The following is a 16,227-nucleotide window of genomic DNA, read 5'->3' as shown; positions in this document are numbered from 1 at the left end:
AAATCCTATGTTCCCACAAAAAGGTGACATGAATTCTATTTCACTGATGGCTCCCACTTCCCGAGGCTCTCTGTCACCCTCCAAGATTACATGTCTGATCTATGAAACCTCCTTCTCCTTGAGCACTGTGTGGGTTTTATGGTTATACTGTTGAGGTTACTGGAGATCATACTTGGTAGTTCAGACACTTGACTGAAAAGTGGAATTTCCTTCTTAAGGAATAAATACTACCCTTCTACCTTCCCCAAAGATATTCATGTTTAGCAATGAGTTGTGCACTTTATTCTAACTCCTATATAAACTAGAACAATACAATTGTGGCACCAAATCAGAAACAGGTGCAGCTGCACAGAGGCTTTTACTCTTCTAACAAGAATCTCCATTGCTATTATTATCTTCACAAAATGATTTTTTAATGATCTGACAAGGGGATCAAGAGCACCCTCAGTCAGTTTGCAGATGACACCCAACTGGATGGAAGAGCTGATCTGCTGGAGGGCAGGAAGGCTCCACAGAGAGATCTGGACAAGCTGGATCAGTGAGCCCAAGGCTCTGAGGTTCAACAAGGCCAAGTGCTGGGTTCTGCCCCTGGGCCACAACAACCCCTGCAGTGCCACAGGCTGGGGCAGAGTGGCTGGAAAGGGCCCTGTGGAAAAGGACCTGGGGGTGCTGGGTGAGAGTGGCTGAACATGAGCCAGGTGTGCCCAGGTGGCCAAGAAGGCCAAGGGCACCTGGCCTGGACCAGCAGTGGTGTGGCCAGCAGGACCAGGGCAGTGACTGTCACCCTGTACTCAGCAGTGAGTAACATGTTCTGTTTTGGATGCTTCATTTCAAAAAGGACATTGAGGTGCTGGAGCGAGTCCAGAGAAGCACAACAGAGCTGGAAAAGGGTCTGGAGCACAAGTCTGATAAGGAACAACTGAAGGAGCTGGGTATGTTTAGCCTGGAGAAAAGGAAGATCAGAGGAGACCTTCAGTAGCTTTTCTCCACCATGGAGTGCAAGTCTCTTTTCTGGCACAAGTAACTGTAGCACAAATAGTACAATACAAAAATAAAGCACAATCATTAGAAAAAAATCTAAAAAAAATCACCATTTCACTGGAATATAACTTAGAAGTTTTGTTAAATCATGCAGCTGGTTTTAAAACCCTTCCCTGTCTCACCACAGCTTCTGAGGTGGAGACGAGCTGTTGTATTTCAGTTCTGTGAAGTTTCTCACACAGGGTATGGAGCTTTAACTTGTCAAATAGTACCTAAAGTAAGAAAAAGACAATAAATCTTTCAGTGTTTCAAGTGTTGAAGTAGAAAGGAAAATTATTGGGTGCTTGAACTTTAACAGAAAACAGGTTACAAGGTAAATAGAGCATGCTGTAGCAAAGACACAGAATTGAAAATCTTTATCTTTGAGCTATTGAAGCAGTGACATATTTACTGAAAAAAGAGCATAATTTATGTACATACAATTCAATTACAGATTATTCAAAAAACTGAGATGTCCTTCTTTAAAAGCAGAAAATAATTAATATAGAATAAGTCAGAAGTGGTAAGGATATACATGTTTTAGAGTTCTCCTGTATCAATAAATCTATAGAATGTACACCTTATGCAGAAATAGTAGAACAATACCTCTCGGAGCTGACAGCTGCTGGTCAAGAGGAATCGTTCTCCAGCAGCCTCATGAGCCTCCTGTTCAAGCTCTTTGAGCCGCAGCTACAAATTACAACATCAAAATTATTCTGCTTGCACTGTTATTTTCTTCAATATCTGCTGCTTGCTTCCAAGGTTAATGAGAATATTGGACCTTTATTTAAAAATGGAGTACTTGATATTGTGTAATCACGGCTAGCTATCAACATTTGGTTGAGTAGATTGTTTATATACTCCTTAATTTATATTGCTTTATGATCTGGGAAGGGGATTTATTGTAGTAAGAAGTACCAACAGTTCTGGTTAAAGAATTTAGGTTACTGAAGCCTAGAGAGATCTGTGAGAAACACAGCTATGCAAATTATTCTGATAAATTAGTAATCTGTCAGACCAGTATGATTATCTAGTCAAATTTTATGTTACAAAGTAGGATTCTCTTGTAGCTATTTTTATAAAAGAACATTCATTTAAAGAATGCATTGTTCACAAAAAGAGGGAGAGAAGTCTATCACTTCTCAGGAAGATGGGTACTGAAAACTGTAGGTTCAGAAAGAGTCATTACCATTTTTACTCTACAAAACATAACCCAAAAGGACCTGTGCATTTTGCAGTGCAATTTCAGTTCTGGGGCAAGGCTGATGACTCATACGTGTCTTACTTGTGCAAATAAATAGGGAAGTATCCTAAAATGTAAATATAATCATTTATAATGAAATACTAAAAACATCACACTATCACATAAAATGTGACAAAAGTTCCTTCTCTTTTTAATCAGTTATCCTCAGTAAAAGCACAAAGATGATGCTATATAATTTTCAAGAAAAAAAAATTAATTAAAAATTTACCCCTAGAATCTCTGATGTTTTTTTCAGTTCTTGTTTGTTCACATATATTTTGTGTGTTTCCATCACTGTAAATACAATTTTAGGTTAAGAACATTTATAATTCACAATTTCAATCTTACATTTTTCTTCGACTATAAAATGGAAACTCAATCTCACACAGCTGTTATGAGGCTAAGATAACATTTCATATTCAGAGGAATTACATTCCACTTGAGCATAGTCAGCAGCTGTGTGAAAATAGTGAAGATTCATATTTTGAACGGAACTTTTCATACCTGCCAGAATTTTGATAAGTGGAAGCTCTAATGTGCAAAATAAGTTCCACAAACCTTGAGCCTGTAAAGTAAGTTATAAATATATTCTTCAGTATTTCCAGTGAGCAGTATCTTACTTTCTTTATATTCCCTTTTTACATGACAATATGTGTCTGTGGCATTAAATACTACTTAGTGTAAATTATAGTTTCTAAATGCCATCACTTCTCTTTGTGGGGAATAGGAATTTTGCAATAGTAACTTTTTTGTACAAGAATGCTAATAAAGAAATATATATACATTTTTTTCTAAACAGTTTATTTTTAAAGCAAGCTTCATTATAATAGGACACACAGTTACCCTTTTTCCTTTGTTCACTTGAACACTTAGGCAACCATTCATAATTCATAACTTTGTTTTCATTAGGGAGAAAATAAGAGTTGAAAGGGTCATGTCCCCAAATTACTTACAGAGAACAGAAAGTCTGGAGTTTTTCTAACCACTGAACCAACGTGATTTGTCCAGAAACTCTTGTGGGTTCAATCTCAGTGTTTCTGTGGCTTTGGTGTTTCCCTGCTGCCTCCCTTCATGGACTGCTCACCACACTGGTGATATCCACATTAACATGGCTCCATCACCTCATGGTCCCAGCCCTACACCTACTACCAGCAACTTCAAAAACAATCCCTGGGAAACTGTGATGCCCTTTCTACCAGAACCTGGTGTATCCCTAAATTTTGGCACTTTTCCAGGTATATGATCACAGGCAGAAAACACACACACCCCAACAGATTTCTTGAGAAGCATTCTCAACTGCAATAAGGGGTAAAATAGAATAAAATAGTTCACTTGGAGGGACCTACAATGACTATCTAGTCACATTGCCTGGTCAATTCAGGGCTGACTAAAATTTCAAGTATATGATAAGGGCACTGTCCAATTGCCTCAAACACTGATGGGCCTGGGCCATCAACCACCTCTCTGGGCAGCCTGTCCCAGCATGTGACCAGTGCTTGCTTAACACAATACAGAACAAAAGATACGCTGAGTTTTCATAAGCAAGGAATACATAGAAAAAAATAGATATATGTTCTACCTCTTTTAACACTTTTTAGACAGTAATATATAGATTTAAAATACTAAAAGTCAATATTCTGAACCTTTCCTGTTCTCAGAATCTTCATTTAGTTAAATGTAGCAGAGGAAAAGTTTCTCCTGAAGATTAATCTTGACACCATCTCCTTTTAGAAAAAATGGGAGCAATTTGATGGGCAATTTGTTTTAAATGTTGACTGCCAATGTAAACCACTAAGGACTGAAGCATTCTATTATTCTAATTTGAATGAGAAATACATCATTAACTCTCTTCAATTCAATACCTACATAGTTATTCCTGAACAAATTCTTTTTGTCATACCTTTAAGCCATGAGCAAGGTCCATCATTACGTTATAAAGCTTCTCCAAGTTCACACCTAAGTGTTGATACTGATATAAATAAATAAAAAATAAATCAATAACTTTATTGCTAACAATACTCTAAATATTTTTAGCAATATATCTTTTTAAAAGGCATAAATTGTAAAAACATGCTTTTCTGTCTACCTTCTGTTAACATTTCAGAAACATTGTTAGATCTCTGTCAAACCCAAATCACAGCACTAGACTGCGAACACAACACTAGATTATGAACATTCCAGATTTTGCCTGTTCCTGTATTTACATTTTGCATCAAGTAGAGAGAAATAGTGTTGATAAACTGCCTTTGACACTAAAGTCAGAGCTCCTTTACTACTTCTGAAATGAGGAAAAATTCCTTTCATTCTTTTTCTCATATAAGTACTGCTACTTTTGTTCCAGAACTGTTCATTTCCTTCCCTTCTGGACCAAAGGTGTTCCACACAGCACCAGGTCACCTCCTCCAGTTGGCTAGAATACCATTTGAAATGTATACAAATACTGAGAAAGACTGTTAGCTCCAATATCGTGACCATTAAAAATAAACTTCATAAAGACTGAGAAACAGCAGGCCTGGAAGGTAAGATGCAGAGGGCTATCCTCAAAGCTGTGCAGATCCACGGGTGATGATCCTTGTTCTAAAACAGTCTAGTCCACACTGCAGTGAAAAGTCACCAACCTGTCTCCAAGAAACCTTGTCCATACCAACTTGTTCTGGAACAAAGGAGCTGTCTGTGAAATACAGACAGCTTACTTGATCCCTTCCTGGAGGTGGAAGAGAGCCCAGTGACAGGCCATTGACAGGCTTCAACTGACACCCAAATTCCTCATCAGTAAATGCAGCAATGACAAGACCAGCATAATGTTTAGCACCTGTTCCAGCAAATGTTTCAGGGAGTGTGGACCATGACCACTTTGGCACAGCACCAAATATACAGACAAGCAGCAAGCAGCACATTCTTGTGCTAGAGGTGTGTGGGTGAGTTGTGGGCTACAGAATAAACCAGCAGTCATTCCAAGTACTGTGGTGGGTGGACAAGACTAGCACAAGACAGGGAGCCTCACTGAAGCAGTGAGGCACAAGATGATTTATCACTTACCACAGAGCCCTCTGGCAGTATAGACAACTGTTAGGAATCTACCAGTAAAAACAGAGCAAGCAGATTGAAGAGATAAATCTGGCAAAGAACCAGGAGACACAGGAAGAACTGGGACTCACTGAGCAAAGAGAAAAGCCAAAAAGGAAGTGTGAGAGTGCAGGTGACAAATTAAGGAATAAGGAATGGGGGGATAGTCACAGGATGTTACAAGGAGACATTAACTGGGAATTGAGTGAACAAGTCAGCATAAAGACACTGGAGATGGCTGTGTCAAGGAAACAAACTAGACCCTGAAGTAGGACAGGAAGGAAATAAAATTTCAATATTTAACTCAGAACTGGGAATCAGGATAACAAAGTTGAAAAATAACAACAGATGTGACATCTGAAGAACAAAAGACTGAGTAAAGCTAAGGGAAGTGACAAGATTAAGGACGCTGACTCACAGCAAGGCCATCATACATAAAAGAACCATAGGTAACTTCTGTCTATTTGCTTGTCTATTCCTACACTAATAACTTAATTCATGAAGTAGCTTCTGGACAACTGCAGTTTACAGCCAACGATTTCAAGTAAACTGCCTCTGCTTTTCTCAGAAATGTCTACACTGATGGGTAAGTGCCAGTACAACCAACCCCTGCCTATGCACCAAGCCCACTTGACATCTGTGGATTTGTATCCTACAAGTCCTACAATCATGGTACAATACTTGGTCTGAATAAGCAAGGTCTCTGAAAAGTGAATGGCAGAAAAAAACACATTATTTAAGTTGCTTTACATCATCTTATCCTTCAAACAACCTCTGAAAGCTAATGTGTCCACAGTAGATTCCCATGGCCCAGAACAGATACAAATATTTTATAACATTCAGGAAATAGATTTCAATAGAAATACAAAGGACATTTGATATGATACAGGAAGAACTTTCCATAGTGCAGGGAAAAAAAGTTCATCATGCATTCTCTCACACTGAGAATTAAAATTCACAGATTTTTTCATGCAAATGCTTGACTCTCTGCTGTTTCTCAGCCTATGACATGGTGTATACCAGCTGTGAAATTTAGCAAAATTGTTAATAACAATCAGCTAAACACAGGCTACAAGTGCACAGGAACTGGAGAACAAACACAGCATTAGATACTTTGGAAAGGAGAGTTGGAAATCATTTTGCAGGAAGGTGAAGAGAAAAAATATATAACTCTATACTAATTCAGGTTGTTACTGAACTTTACAGCTTTAAAGGAAAATTTTACAGCTGTTCCTGGAGAATGAGCTCCCATCTTGGTAGATGCAGTAAAACCTCCCCTTCTCCCCTTTCTTTCAATTTCCAACATGCCGCATTAATAGAATTTTTTTTTTCCATTATAAAATCTTCCATTTTAAATCTATCCATTATCTATCTCCTTTTCCAATATCTTCTAAGCAAAAGTAATTCTATTATCATTTCCTTCCCTTTTAACCCAAACAATTGAAAACAAACTACTTACAGATACATTTCTCAAAGTGCCTGTATCTGTATTTTCTGCTCCCTTTGAAAAAGGCTTTTCAAAATACTTCTGTATTAAACACTCAAAGGAAGGAACTGTGTCACTGGGGTTTATCAGCCATGCTGCAATCCTTGGATCTAACACGACACTATTGGCAACTACAAAAACAAGTTATTCAAAATATTTAAAATACCTCCCATACTGAAAAATAGCTATCAAGTTTTGCCCATCTTTCCTGCACACACAAATCATAAAAGGAAAAGTATTTACTCTACAAAATTATTAAACATTGAATTCACTGCTGTAACACATGGTCAATATCATGACTACACTGGAGGAAGTGCAGAATTGCACATTTTTGAAAAATGTTGTTTTGTGAGGTTGGGGTGGATATTTTTGGTTGGACTTTTTCAAGTTTTCAATTATAAGTAAACTTTTGGCTCCTTAGATTTACTGTAAAAACCTTCCTTTCTTAGAACTGAAAAACTTCAAGATGAAGGTTTTTTTATGAGTGTCCCTCTGGTACAGTTTTCTTGTTGATGCCGTTAACTTGACTGATATCCACAAAATTGCTATTGGGGATCAGGAAGAGACTTCCTAGCAATCAGACCAAGACTATTAATGTATATATGAATTCACATATGGGTGCACAATGCACTGTTGCCAAAACTCAGAACCTTTTGTCCTTCAGCATCATATGTGCTTACACTGCAGCCTCATGTTCACACAGATGGATAGGATGGGCCAAGCCCAGTGCTGTTTCACTTTCTTTTGAACTACAATCTCAACATGTGTCCTGCAGTTCTCCAGAGAACAGGAGAAACTAATAACTAGACTGCTTTGTGATATATTCAAAGATAAACCTAAGCATCCTCTTCAGTAACCCCTAAGTAACTTCAAACCACGACCTACAGGTACATTTATAGAGAACTCCATGCTACACAGCCTCGCAGACTCAGTTACCTGGAAGCAAATTTTAATGTCCATAATGCAAGTTACAGCTACAGGACTACTCTAAAGAGAATTTTAGGGGTTTGGTTTGTTTTGTTGGAGCTTTGTGTGCTTTTTTTTTTTCATAGCAGAAATAATGTGTGAGGAAGCATCAAGTTTCAAAGTTTAAAAGCCTAAACAAAAATTGTTTTGGTTGCTGGAAACTTCAGATTCAAATCCCATGGATCAGGTACTATCAAATACTTCCTGTGTGTACAAGTTATAAACTGTCACTATTGCCAGTACCATTACAGCATTTCTTCTCCCACCTTTCCCATTCCCAGTGCTGGTTTTTGTGCAGATCCTCACTGTGATTTACTGAAACATTCCAGATGCTGAACACAAGCTGATGATTCTCCATAGAGACAGCCCTTCCTGAAAGGTCACGTGTACTTTTGTAACTCACTCAGCAGTAATTTCACAGAATTCACTGAATGACTAGGTTGGAAGAGACTTTAAAGATCATTGAGTCCAACCCCTGCCCTAACACCTCAACAATTTGACATATGGAACCAAAAAAAAAACCCAAAAACCCCCAAAACAAAAAAGACGTTATATTTATATATTATGCTTGTTGCTAGAAATTGCTTTTAAATACACAGAGAAGAGTCTTACTTGTTTCTATCAAAAGAACATGGGCCCATTCAAGTGATTCCTAATTCTGACAACTATGAACATCTCTGGGATTTATTCTAGCCCTTCCTTTCAGCAGAGGAAGTTTTTTCCTAGGGAATATGAAACACGAAGTTCTTTGACCTTTTCAGCTATAGTCAGGACTGTGTTGAGAGCTTTTGTTTGCACTGGAAGCTATCCTTAAGTCAATGATTTAATTCCTACTCTGAGACGAATGCATGAGGCTTAACATGCCAAGCCTCTGGTCACAACCTCCTCCAAGAAAGGTGTTCTTTTGTATGGTACTAAACTCTGTTTTTCAATATATCACTTAATTTAGTAAGTAATATATTACTTACTAAATTTAGTTATTTCTACACTCAGTGATTTTAACAGAAACACCAACAGCACGGAGATTACAGGATGAGATCATAGATTCAATACTTGCCTTGTTTCCAGCTGATTTCATTACCATAAATTTGAAGTAGAGTCCTCAGGAAATCTTTTGCATTGAAGCAAATTATTGGAACTTTGCACTGCAGCATTTGAAACAACACTTGCCTGCACAGAAGTAGTTCATTAACACACATTACACTGCTCCTAGATTTAGTCAATCTATTTACTTTGTTCTTTTTAATTAGCACCTAATACTAAACAGTTAACCCAACACATTTCCTTATTCCTATAAGAACAGAATACTGCATTTGAATATTAAATTCTCAATTCAGTAATTCTCAAAACTATGTTCTAGAAGAAATTAAAACATCCTAGAAGATATGCTTTATCACACATACACAAAGAAAACAAATCCTTGTTTAACTGTTGAAGTGCAACCTTAATCCGAAACACCAACTGGCATCCCTGTAATACTCCAATATACCCAAATAAGATCACAGAGGCTAAATTGATGTAGCATTATGAAGCACTCATTTAAAAGTCACTAGACAATCTAAATTGCCATAACTGCCCTGTGTTAATATGCTGTTTAATTCCAAAATGTTTCACCTTTGTCATGTATTTCCATACCTTGTGAAAATGTCTATAATTCCCTCATTCATGATATTTTAAATAGATATAACCAACTACATATATATTAGTATACAGATTTACCAACTATGCATGTGATTTTTTTTAGTAGGTTATACTTTGGGCAATATAGAAAAATAATAGTTTTTATAAAGCAGTTTTAATGGTATGAGATCACAACTCCAAGGGTTTGGACAGATTAGAAATCACACAGATCACAAGGTATTGCTGTATGCATTATAGATCCATTTTTAAACAATTGCACTATTCTTACAATAAATAATTACCCATAGGTTTCATCTAAATGCTAATACTTTTAATCAACTTATCAAATTTTTACTTTTCATATGTACATGCTTTACTGATATGTTACTCTCAGTTCATGACAACCCATATTCAAGCTGACAACAGTACTTGTCATGTAACCCCAATATTACAGCTGGGGAAGCAAAGCCATGACTTGTTTCAAGCCATGATTTCAAGAAGTGGAAGAGGTGCAACTAAGAACAAAGTCCTGCATCTTGAAATTAATGTTTTGTAATTTAATAATCCAAATTCAGCAGTTTACAATAAGACAGCAATTACTGAAAGTTATAAAATATTCTGATGGAGTTTTAGCATGCTAGAGTATTACATCTAGGAATCAGATTCAGTTCTCATTTTTCCTTTTTTGGGATATGATTTTCAAGTTAATAGGAATAAAAATGGACTTTGGTTATAATAACTGGAAGTTTAAAACATAGTCCAACTTTTTATTAAAATTTAGTATAAGTATTAAGTAGATACATAAAGCCTTTACTTCCAAGATTGTATTTTATTATTACTGAATATTAGTAAAACTTCATCTGGAATGTCAAAAGCCATTTAAAAAAACCTGTGCTAAAAAGACTTGAAATATTAACAAAGCTCAGAAAGGGTGTTTATCACAATAATGTCCATCAAAAATGTACTAGTTAAGAAATGCAGTTCAGCAAATGGAAGATAAAATACAAGAAAGATAAATCTGGACAAAACATATTCTTTGGTGCTGTCCTGCTTTAACAGCTTATAAAGGATTTGCAGGTGAATGTAAACAGCCCCTACCAGAATTCCAACCTAATTCTGAAAGGGCTGCAGTCAGTGATATGCTGAGCCCAAAGGAATAGTCTATTGTTATTTGGTTTCTATTAGCCCAGACTTGATACAGAACAAACACAGCCAAAATGAAATTCAACAAGCCTGACACGTAAAGATCAGGCCTGTGCTAAGTAACAAACACCATTACTGCTGAAAGCATATGTAAAGCAAGAGAGTATTTTTTCCTACATGCTCTCACCAAGAAAATTCCTTGTCAGCTTGTTCTTGTTCCCGTTCCCAGAGAGATGACTGTTCAGTTTTTAAATAAATTAATTTATCATTTTCATTTGCAGCATTCCAAGTATAGCCAGTTGAAGTGTGACCTGGAGGACAAGGCTGATCAGTCTGATTCTTCACCAGCACAACAACTCCTTTTACTGATGAGGTAGAGGCCTGTTAAGCACAATTACAATAGTGTTTCTTCTGACAGATTTTGTGCAATCCTAAAAAGAAAAATTCCCAAGTACTTTACAATATGAAACCTATTATGTACACTACAGTTACTGCATTCACCATTGACACAGTAGAGGAACATGCAAGTGTTTCAGCCTTGAAACAAAAATCCTAGTGGTTTCATTTTCTCTAAGTTTTACTTGGTAGTTGAAAATGAAATGTAATCGACTCTACATTTTGGTATGTCATACACAAAGGTGCTGCCAATGAACATGGGTTTGTGATTATCACTCACATGCACATTCAAATGGTTCTACAAAAGTGACCCTAAACAAAACCCATCCTTCACTAACCTGCTCTGAGTTGAGCTGTGAAGAGCCATCTTGAAATATCATAGTAGTGATAAAAGCTGCTGCTTGTTCTATAGTTGCAAGGAGTTTGCTTTTTTCTTCACATCCTAAACTGCTGATATCACTAGGATACTTTCCAGAAGACTTTACTTGTCCAGGAGTACAGCTGTATCTTCTTTCATGTAACATGTAGGTATTTATGTGCAATCTTCTTGTTTTCTCTGAACAAGATGTAGACACGTTTTGCTTTCTTTTAGGAGGAATAACTATTTTGTTTTCCCTATCCTTCAGGGTTTTTTCTTCTACTGAAAGACTCCTTTCTTGATATCCCCATTTTGGGAAGCCTGAATCCTGGTAACAGCTCAGTATTTTGGTATCTTGACAGCCGAGTATTTTATCCATATGCACTGTCCTGACAATCTGACCAGCAGTTCTTTTTTCAGGGCTGACAGTTGTTTTTAATGTGGCAATTCTGGAATCATAATCCTCCTGGGAAAATCAGAAATTTTTAGCAAACCAACTATTTGACTTATAAGGAGAAACTAAAAATTGCACTGTTAGTTTAGATAAGCTTTCAAGAAAGCAAAATTCTATGAAAAACTGTTGATACTAACAAAACAGAGCCAGTTTAGGGGAGCCACATTACATAAACCAAAATTGAAATATGTATCAGTAGAGATCTTGCTGACATATACCATTTGCATCCACAACCACTTATTTTTTAACCTAATATTAGTCCAACATTAAAAATGGCAAATTAACAACTGTAAGAGATATCTAGTCCAGTAGCCTGTCCTCCATAGGTAGACAAGGTTATAATTGTCTGAAGAGGGAAGAGACCCTTCATCTTTAGCTTTAGCATTCAGAGGCCTTTTCATGACAGCTTCATTTGTTATAGAACTTTTGGCAAGGGTCTTTAATGACTTCTTTGGAATCTCAAGTATGGGAATCAACTGGATCCCTTCAAGCAACTTACAGGATTGCAAGACATAAAAAATACATAAGAAAATTGCATTGAAGTATTATGAGCTGTATGAATAAGTATTACATTCTGTTCTGTTTAGTCCACAATACCCTGAACAGTTTTTCCAACTCCAGATAGTCCCTGGATCCCTCTACTGCAGCATGCTACTAAACAGCATTAAGCAAGATGCTGCATGGCAGTGCTTGAATTCTGCTCCTCCATCCTTATTTCCTTCAGAAATTTCCTTGCTATGCTTCTGGCCCTAGTGCTTTCTTACTATTTATTTTGCTAGTTTCTTCTACAAACTCCTCAGCTAAAATAGATCCTCTGCCTTGATTTCATTTCTCAGTGACCCCTCCAAGATTCCCCAAGGTAAATGTGTGTTTAACTATTTACAGAAAAACAGATTTGCATCTTCCCTCAACACTTTTTATGCCTCAATCAGAAATAGGCCTCAGAGGAGCTGGCAAGTTTCTACTCCTGAGATATTTGAAAAAAATATATATTAGTGTTGCATTTGCAAGCTTTTCCTCAGTTATTTTGAACTATACCATTATATATTTCATTTAACTTAGTCAAATGAGGCAAGTATAGAATAATACAAATTCTGCTAAGCTCACACTTTTGCATGATGACATTTTTAGTAGTATCCTTCATACTGTCTCTTAGCCATACTACTTTTTCCAGACACAATTTAGTATTCATTTCAAATCATCAATATTCCCTATACTACCCTATAAATAAATCCCTATATTACCTACAAATATTCTGGGTTTGGAGGACAATTCCATATAATTTCTTTTAAAAGCTTCTTCAATTTTAGTTTTCTTGTTGAAAATTAAGCATTACTGTCTTATCTATCTTTCAATGTTTCCAAAAGATTCGGAGCACCTGTCTAAGAGCACCTGTCAGCAGGGAAGGTTTTGGACCTGATCTCATACAGAATCAAATAAAAACAAATTTTTCTCATGAGTTCTCAAACTGTTCCACAAAGCAGTTGTCTCCTAATTTTCAGCTGGAGCATCATACATAAGCTTAATATTCATCAACTCCACTGGAAAGTGACTGAAGTCTCTCCTAATTACTGTATTTTGGTCTCTACTAGCCCAGTCTCATTCGGATCACCTGCTGCCATTACCACTGCAAAAACTGAGATCTCCTCCCTTCAAAGGAACCACCAGGTCCTGCTGGGCTCCCTCCGGTCCCCAATACAGTTTTCACTGATCAAAGGAGCCACTGATGGAGGCTGTCTACCTCCATCCCATCTGAATTTATTGAGCAAGCCAGAATGACAAAGCCAGTAAGTCTGGGGCTTTTTTATGGTTTCACAATATTCCTCAAACCGGTTCCCATATTCCCAAATCATAGAACTATAGAGTCAAGTGATGAAAAAGGCTTAAGACTGCTTTAGATCATACTTCACAGGATCTACTCTACAGCAAAAGTACAATTACAAGGTTCTAAGTAAACAGGAAAAGGAAGCTAATTCAGCTTCTTCTTCGACCAAAATTAATAGAGGCTGTTCTAAATTAAGACAAATTAATTGGACTTTTGCAATGCTAATCAAAAGGTGGGCACTATAAAGTTACCAGAAGGGGAAAAATCCTATCACAGAAGGGCCAAATGTTTAAGAGCCATAGAAAGACAACTAATTCACTCAAGTGTATTCTCCAGACAAACTGCAAATAGTTTTATCATTTAACACAGCAGAATTTAAATTAGGACACTCTAGTAATTATAGAACCAGGAATAAGCAATTCTCTTTTAAAGATTCAAAAAATATAAACAAAGGAATTTAATTATCAAGTCAGAATAATACAGCTAGAACTACAATCAACCACAAACAGCAGCTTCTGTGAAGAACTGACCTTCTATTAGAAATAATGACATGGCTGGAAGTAGAGAAAGTTACTCCCAGGATGCAGTTTCATAATTTATGGCAATGTAGGAAGATCTCATTCGAAGCAGGGAGTCAAAATTAGAGTATCATCATTACAAAAAGGGCTTCTACTCCGATCCATGTGCACCCCACAGCTGCATGAGTGCCTGTGAGCCAGTGTAACTTGTCGGAAACTATCTCATTCCACACAAGGCATCAGTTTTCTGCATTTTGAGTGACCTGAATGGAATTGAAGTGTGCAACATGCACCAGAGTCAGAGTAAGGAAGGCTGTGAAATTTACAGCTGGGATTAGTTGCAGCATCTGCAACTCATCAATCAACTAGATGGATTTTACAAGCAAAGCCTGAGCTGGGGCTGCCTCAGTTACCTGTTCCCACTCTTGCACTGACACTCACTCCCATGCACACCAAACCAAATTCCGAGAAATGATTAAACCCAAAATTAAGCATCCTAATACAAAGTAATTTTTCATACAAATCAGCTCACTTTATGATTGTTCAGTAACAGAAGTCTGAGAACATTTCTAAACTCTGGTGACTGTCTGAATGTGGCAACCTCATTTCTGATCAACCTGTCATAAAAGACCAACTTCCTGTGAAAAGGGAACAGAAGTTGGGCCCAGACTCTCATAGGTAAATATAGGCCAAGTGTAAAATAAGACAGAGGAAGTTACTTGAACTATGACTGTATAAAATGTATCATGCTAAAGCTTGTTATGAAAAAACTAATCTATAACTTCAAACCCGCTACAAAAAGACTGCTTTTAGTGGTTTTCAATCTTACTAAATGCTTGCCTTTTCATTTCTCAGATGTGCATCCTTATCCTTTAGTTTATTTTCCTTTGTCTTCTCTCTACCTTTAAAAAAGAAGAAACAATTTACAATACAAATGAATCTGCAAGCAGCCCATATAACTTCGATTTCATACAGAGTTATATTACTGACACTTTTACCAAACCTGGAACAATTGTAAAAAATTTCCCTTGACAACCATTTATCAAGTTATTATCAAGTTAGTATTCATGCTTAAAAGGGCCCTGCAGGTTCCAAAATATGCATATTTAAAAGACTGCTCTGTCACCATTAAGAAAAAAATTATTTAAAATTCACTACAAAGCAGAAAAACCTTTTCTATGGTATTCAGAGTAAGCATTACTATAATTCCATAATTATGTGAATTTCCCTCTTTCAAGGAAACATGACTCATTTTGGTCATGGTAAAGCTGGTGCTATGAGCACAAAGGAAAAAAAAAAGAAAAACCCAAACTCTAGAAACTTTACACAGCTTAACTGTTTTCTTGGAATTTGGCAGCAGTGTTCCACAAAACTTTTGTTCAAACATTATTTGTATTTGAGTTTAGCACATCATGTTTTACAAACTGACCATGTTTCATCTGCAGGGGATAATGTTTTCACATTGCTCATCTTGCAACAGAACAGGCATTTTAAGACCAGGTAGGAGAGAGCAAGGATATTTCAGACCTGACAAACTAGCCAGCCACCAGTGCTGGGTCTGAGAGAGCACAGCACAGCTGGGAGTTGGGCCCCCACTGAACCACCAGAGACCTTTAGCCCATGGCTCTGAAAGCACAGATGCTGAAGTTCCAAGAAGGCTTTGCAAATGCACCTCAGATACACAGCATGGCAAGTGAAAGCATTGGGACATGCATTTCTTTTCTGCCTTAACACTGTCCACAAACCCCAAGAATACAGTGAAGCCTGGAATGAAGGAGCTAGGGGTAACAGGCTAGCAGTAATTATCTCAGTGGGCACAGAAAGAGGAACCAGTTAAAAGAGAACTCCCCTGAAGTGCAGGTCTCTCCAGAGTTTGCAGTTAGGATTCCTTTGTCTCAATTATCTTATTGCCCAGCCAAAAGACACCTCACAGGCAGAGGATGTGTTGTCTCTCCATACTGGGTACAACACTAAACTGCTGCTGTCAGCTATGAATTGGCATTACCAGCAGCAAGATACTTTCTGAAACAATAATGGTGTTGACTAATGTCAAACAAAGCATAAGGTAACCTATTTCAATTTACTAGAACTGTTTTTAAAAACACTTTGTCTGGGCAAATCAAGATCTTTGT

The 16,227-nt window shown here is 37.1% G+C and overlaps 1 protein-coding gene across 1 annotated transcript in view; it reads right to left on the bottom strand.

The window, feature by feature from the left end:
- Positions 1–16,227, bottom strand: part of POLN (DNA polymerase nu) — a 90,697-nt gene that overhangs the window by 71,278 nt on the left and 3,192 nt on the right. Inside the window, exons 2-11 of the mRNA XM_059845319.1 lie at positions 14,936–14,997; positions 11,279–11,764; positions 10,732–10,925; positions 8,839–8,951; positions 6,789–6,946; positions 4,164–4,232; positions 2,768–2,828; positions 2,493–2,557; positions 1,627–1,710; positions 1,164–1,253 (exon numbers count right to left, since the gene is read on the bottom strand). Coding sequence (XP_059701302.1) covers positions 1,164–1,253; positions 1,627–1,710; positions 2,493–2,557; positions 2,768–2,828; positions 4,164–4,232; positions 6,789–6,946; positions 8,839–8,951; positions 10,732–10,925; positions 11,279–11,764; positions 14,936–14,997 — 1,382 coding nt within the window. The remainder of the gene's footprint in view (positions 1–1,163; positions 1,254–1,626; positions 1,711–2,492; positions 2,558–2,767; positions 2,829–4,163; positions 4,233–6,788; positions 6,947–8,838; positions 8,952–10,731; positions 10,926–11,278; positions 11,765–14,935; positions 14,998–16,227) is intronic.

The sequence above is a fragment of the Haemorhous mexicanus genome, chromosome 4 (assembly GCF_027477595.1).
Source record: "Haemorhous mexicanus isolate bHaeMex1 chromosome 4, bHaeMex1.pri, whole genome shotgun sequence".
Classification (NCBI taxonomy): Eukaryota; Metazoa; Chordata; class Aves; order Passeriformes; family Fringillidae; genus Haemorhous; species Haemorhous mexicanus.
The sequence above is the reverse complement of the archived record's forward strand: the minus strand, read 5'-3'. Positions and strand labels throughout refer to the sequence as shown.